Genomic DNA, 5000 nt, shown 5'->3' on the forward strand with positions numbered 1-5000 from the left:
TCAGACTACCACCAGGGTCATAAAACTACTTCTGGAAATGCCCACAACTCCTACGAAAGCCCTGTCAAATATGTGTTTCTTCAGGTTCACGGTACAGAGGAAGGGTCAGACTACCACCAGGGTCATAAAACTACTGCTGGAAATGCCCACAACTCCTACGAAAGCCTTGTCAAATATGTGTTTCTTCAGGTTCACGGTACAGAAGAAGGGTCAGACTACCACCAGGGTCATAAAACTACTTCTGGAAATGCCCACAACTCCTACGAAAGCCCTGTCAAATATGTGTTTCTTCAGGTTCACGGTACAGAAGAGGGGTCAGACTACCACCAGGGTCATAAAACTACTGCTGGAAATGCCCACAACTCCTACGAAAGCCTTGTCAAATATGTGTTTCTTCAGGTTCACGGTACAGAGGAAGGGTCAGACTACCACCAGGGTCATAAAACTACTTCTGGAAATGCCCACAACTCCTACGAAAGCCATGTCAAATATGTGTTTCTTCAGGTTCACGGTACAGAGGAAGGGTCAGACTACCACCAGGGTCATAAAACTACTTCTGGAAATGCCCACAACTCCTACGAAAGCCTTGTCAAATATGTGTTTCTTCAGGTTCACGGTACAGAGGAAGGGTCAGACTACCACCAGGGTCATAAAACTACTTCTGGAAATGCCCACAACTCCTACGAAAGCCTTGTCAAATATGTGTTTCTTCAGGTTCACGGTACAGAGGAAGGGTCAGACTACCACCAGGGTCATAAAACTACTGCTGGAAATGCCCACAACTCCTACGAAAGCCTTGTCAAATATGTGTTTCTTCAGGTTCACGGTACAGAGGAAGGGTCAAAGTACCACCAGGGTCATAAAACTACTGCTGGAAATGCCCACAACTCCTACGAAAGCCTTGTCAAATATGTGTTTCTTCAGGTTCACGGTACAGAGGAAGGGTCAAACTACCACCAGGGTCATAAAACTACTTCTGGAAATGCCCACAACTCCTACGAAAGCCTTGTCAAATATGTGTTCTTGGGCAACGAAATGTCTGATGATACGACCCTAATAGTCTCACGGGGTGGTCGCTGGTTTGACGCAGAGACAATCCAGCGATATACCGTGATTACCGAAGGGATCAATCTATCTCTTCAAGTCGCTATTGTGTCCATGTTTCACAGCCACAGAGCCGATTTCACAGTCCAACACAGTGTCTTCGTAACAGCCCGAACCAAACAATAGAATACCATACAATCCAAAATGGTGAGGTCTTCGATGCCACGCTACATACACAAGACTTTTCCAGTATAGTTTCATCAAATTTGTGAACTTAAATACAAACGCTAGACACTATACAAGGAAATTTCGAAGGCTCTGGTATTGGTTTGGGAGCTTACTAACCCGTCATGGGGAACTGTGAAACTGGCCTATAGAGTTAAGGAATCTGACTGACTGATGCTATTGGAACTTGCCTTACGGAAATAGCGTAAACCCGGAAAACTTGTAATCTGGGCGTTGAAATTCCCCCTTGTGACAGACCCGAGATAAAAAAAAAAGGGCGTAGGAAGAAGAAAAAAAGAGTTACATTTCAAGGTGGATAAAATTAATGATCTTCGCGACATGAGAAAAATCTTAGACACATAGGGAAGCGGTTTTTTGTTGTTGTTGTTGTTGGTTTTTATTCAGAAAGGTTATTTTTTTGTGATAATTAGCCATTGCGTTGTTTTGTGTTTTTTTTTGTTGTTGTTGTTGGTTTTTATTCAGAAAGGTTATTTTTTTGTGATAATTAGCCATTGTTTGTCGCGCTGAATAGGGAAGGCGTTGTGTCCTTGTGTGTGTGTGTGTGTGTGTGTGTGTGTGTGTGTGTGTGTACTGCAACAAAGGACAGCTCCCACGCGCCTACGAGAGAGAGAGAGAGAGAGAGAGAGAGAGAGAGAGAGAGAGAGAGAGAGATACACATAACCTATCTCATTATCATCATCATCATCATAACTATATAGCAACACCTCAATACCTTCCTCCTCCTCCTCCTCCTCCTCCTCCTCCTCTTCCTCCTCCTCCTCAGCCTTGCGTTACCTAACCTTAATTAACTACATGCTACGCCTTACCTGCTTACCTGCTCACCTGTCTGTCTACCCTCCTCCTCCTCCTCCTCCTCCTCTACCTCCCTCCTCTTCTTTCCTTCTCTCCGTATATAAAAGCTACAATCCGTTTTCTTCCTCTACTCTTCTTCTTCTTCTTCTTCTTCTTCTTCTTCTTCTCCTCCTCCTCCTCCTCCTCCTCATCTTCCACCTGCACCACCACCTTCCTCTCCCTCTTCCTCTTCTTCCTCCTCGTCTTCCTTCTTTGGTTATTTTTTATTTCCTTGTGTGTCATTTTGTCTCTTCTTCTTCTTCTTTCTTTTTTTATTTCTATCTTTTTTTTATTTTTCTCCTCGTCTTCTTCTCCTTCTCTCTCTTCCTCCTTTATTTCTTTCTTATTTCTATCTTTCTTTCTCTCTTTTTTATCAATTTTCCTCGATTATCTTTTTTCCTTTACTTTTTCCTTCATTTAATTTCCTCTCTCTCTCTCTCTCTCTCTCTCTCTCTCTCTCTCTCTTACCTTCATTCTTTATCTCTTTTTTTTTTCACTTTCTCCACTAATTCTTAATTCCATATCCTCTCTCTCTCTCTCTCTCTCTCCACACACACACACACACACACACACACACACACACACATACACATTCGGCCTTTAACTTCCCTTATTGGGGTATAATGCGCAGCTAGGTTGGTTCTGTCTTGTGTGTGTGTGTGTGTGTGTGTGTGTGTGTTTTAAATAGAGATGATTTTTCTTTATTTCTTTGCGTATTTATTTGATCTGAAATCACCTATGTTTTTTTTTATGTTGTAGTTTTTGTTAGTAGTAGTAGTAGTAGTAGTAGTAGTAGTAGTAGTAGTAGTAGTAGTAGTAGTAGTGGTAGTGATAGTAGAAGTAGTAATAGTAATAACAGTAATAATAACTTCCTATTTAAATTAATACTTTGCAGTTATCTATATGTTTTTTTTTATCTACCACTGACTCCATGACTAATGCGACGGCGTATGCTCCAAACTTATTGCGATTTTTAAATATAGTCCTCTCTCTCTCTCTCTCTCTCTCTCTCTCTCCCCGGTAATTGTCGTCGTCGGTAAGTCACGTGTTTGAAGGGGCCTCAGGTGACACGCAGGTGAGGCGGCTCATTAACAGGTGTGGCGGCCAGGTGAGGAGCGGCGGACACCAAACGCCTCATTACGGCACGTTACCTGTGTGTGTGTGTGTGTGTGTGTGTGTGTGTGTGTGTGTGTGTGTGTGCAGAACGGAACCACTCACAGGAAAACATCTCAACAACTACAACAACAACAACAACAACGACGACAACAACAACTGCAGGAACATCACCATCATCACAGAAAACGGGTGGCCGGGCCTCGCGACAGAAAACGTGCACGTGGAGGGCGGACTCAAGCGCAGGTTCCTTGTACACAGCGTGGCAGCGTGCCCCGGGTGGCGCGGTCCTTAAGCGTGCCCCCAACACTCCCAAAGAGGGTGTGGGTGAAGGGGGCAGGGGGATGGCACCCACCTTGCAACCACTGTCGGTACTGCGCCGTGTTCTGGGCCATGGTGATGGTGGCCGCCCTGGCCCGCCCGTCCGGCCAGTCCGTGGGCGACGCGCAGCCCGCCCACGGGTCCCTGTCCTCGCCCCAGGCCTGGGTGTGGGGGCGAGGCGGCGGCGGCAGCGCCCTTCGTGCCCCCCGGCCCGGACTGGGCGGCGCTGACCACGCGTGGCCGCGGGGCGCCGGGGACGAACCGTGCGGGGGGCGGGGCGGGGCGCCGGACAGCCGCGGAGTAGGGAGCGGGCTGCCGGCCGGGGAGGGCGTGGCGGATGGCACGCGGGAGGCAGGAGGCGAGGGCGTGGGGGTCCAGGCGCTGCTGGTGGACCAGGCCGGGGAGGGGGACCGGGCGGGGCTGGAGGGGCGGTCGTGGGTGTAGCTGATGCTGCGACACAGCGGCGCGGCGGGGTGGGGCGGCGCGGCGGGGTGGGGCGGCGGGGCATCCTCGGGCGTCACGGTGTAGGAGGCGCGGCGCCGCCTGAGGGCCGCCAGCAGGCTGCGGGTGTGGGGGCGGCGCGCGGGCCGGCGAGCGGGGCGGGGCGGCTGGTCGGGCCAGAACACAGTCTTGGGGCCGCAGCCCGCGTGGTCCAGCACCGCGTCGTGGTATTGCGGCATGACGGGGCGCGGCGGGGCGGGGCGGGGCGGGGCGCCTTAACGGTCAAAGGTCACGACCCGGCGGCTCCGGCCATTCTGCGGGGCAGCCTGCACGCCATCACACCTGCGGGGGAGGGGTGACGGGCGGGGCGGGGCGGGGCACGGCTGGCCGAGGCACTGGCACTCCCGCGGCACTCAGGGTGACACTGACACCCTACCACGGCGACAACCACCACCGCTCCCCCACCACCCCACCCCCGCCCCGCGACACCCACAACGACCCCGACCTGGCGCGCGGCCTGGCGGGCGACACCTGCTGGTGCACACGCACACACACACACACACACACACACTGACGACAGATCCGCCCAGTGCCAACAACATACGTAGTCTGCTCCAACGCCCAACGCCCCCCCTTCAACAGTCCCCCCCCCCCCCGGAACATAGCCCCCCTTCCGTTAACCCCCCGCTCCTAAAATCCCCCCCCCCTCTGACAGCCCTAACAGACAGTATCGGCGCCGCTGTCTCTGGGCACCGTCTTGACTTATCCTCCCCCCCCTCCCCCCCGCCCCCTAAATAGCAGTCCCTTCACCCCCTCGCGCAATGGCCCACCAATAAAGCCTTCATTTTGCTACCGTGGCCCCGGGCGTGGGAACATGAGGAAGAGCTGGAGGATGAGAAGGAGGAGGAGGAGGAGGATGTCTATATGGGGAAGACAGTTAGAAGAAACGTGTGAATAGGAAGCTATAAAAGTACGGTTTCGAGGAAGGAGGAGGAGGAGAAGGA

The 5000-nt window shown here is 51.8% G+C and overlaps 2 protein-coding genes across 17 annotated transcripts in view; one reads left to right on the forward strand and one right to left on the reverse strand.

Moving 5' to 3' along the window:
- Window positions 1-2150, forward strand: part of LOC126981325 (melanoma-associated antigen C1-like) — a 3405-nt gene extending 1255 nt beyond the window's left edge. Inside the window, exons 1-2 of one of the 3 annotated variants that reach the window (XR_007733896.1) lie at window positions 1-189; window positions 400-2150. The exon at window positions 1-189 is cut by the window's left edge and continues 1255 nt beyond it. Coding sequence is in view for 1 of the 3 variants with exons in the window: in XM_050832318.1 (XP_050688275.1) it covers window positions 38-399; window positions 505-1057 (915 nt within the window). In the remaining 2 variants the exon portion in view is untranslated. The other 2 variants (XR_007733895.1, XM_050832318.1) reach the window with 2 other exon arrangements.
- Window positions 1-5000, reverse strand: part of LOC126981323 (rap guanine nucleotide exchange factor 1-like) — a 123095-nt gene that overhangs the window by 76628 nt on the left and 41467 nt on the right. For 3 of the 14 annotated variants that reach the window (XM_050832308.1, XM_050832307.1, XM_050832302.1), the window contains exon 1: window positions 3590-4597. The exons of 4 other annotated variants lie outside the window; for them this stretch is intronic. In XM_050832308.1, the coding sequence (XP_050688265.1) occupies window positions 3590-4235 (646 nt within the window). In that variant the 5' untranslated portion in view covers window positions 4236-4597. Of the gene's footprint in view, window positions 1-3589; window positions 4599-5000 lie in introns of those variants that run through there. 7 more of the 14 variants (XM_050832313.1, XM_050832312.1, XM_050832311.1 and 4 more) reach the window with 3 other exon arrangements.

Source organism: Eriocheir sinensis, chromosome 47 (assembly GCF_024679095.1).
Source record: "Eriocheir sinensis breed Jianghai 21 chromosome 47, ASM2467909v1, whole genome shotgun sequence".
In the NCBI taxonomy this organism is placed as follows: Eukaryota; Metazoa; Arthropoda; class Malacostraca; order Decapoda; family Varunidae; genus Eriocheir; species Eriocheir sinensis.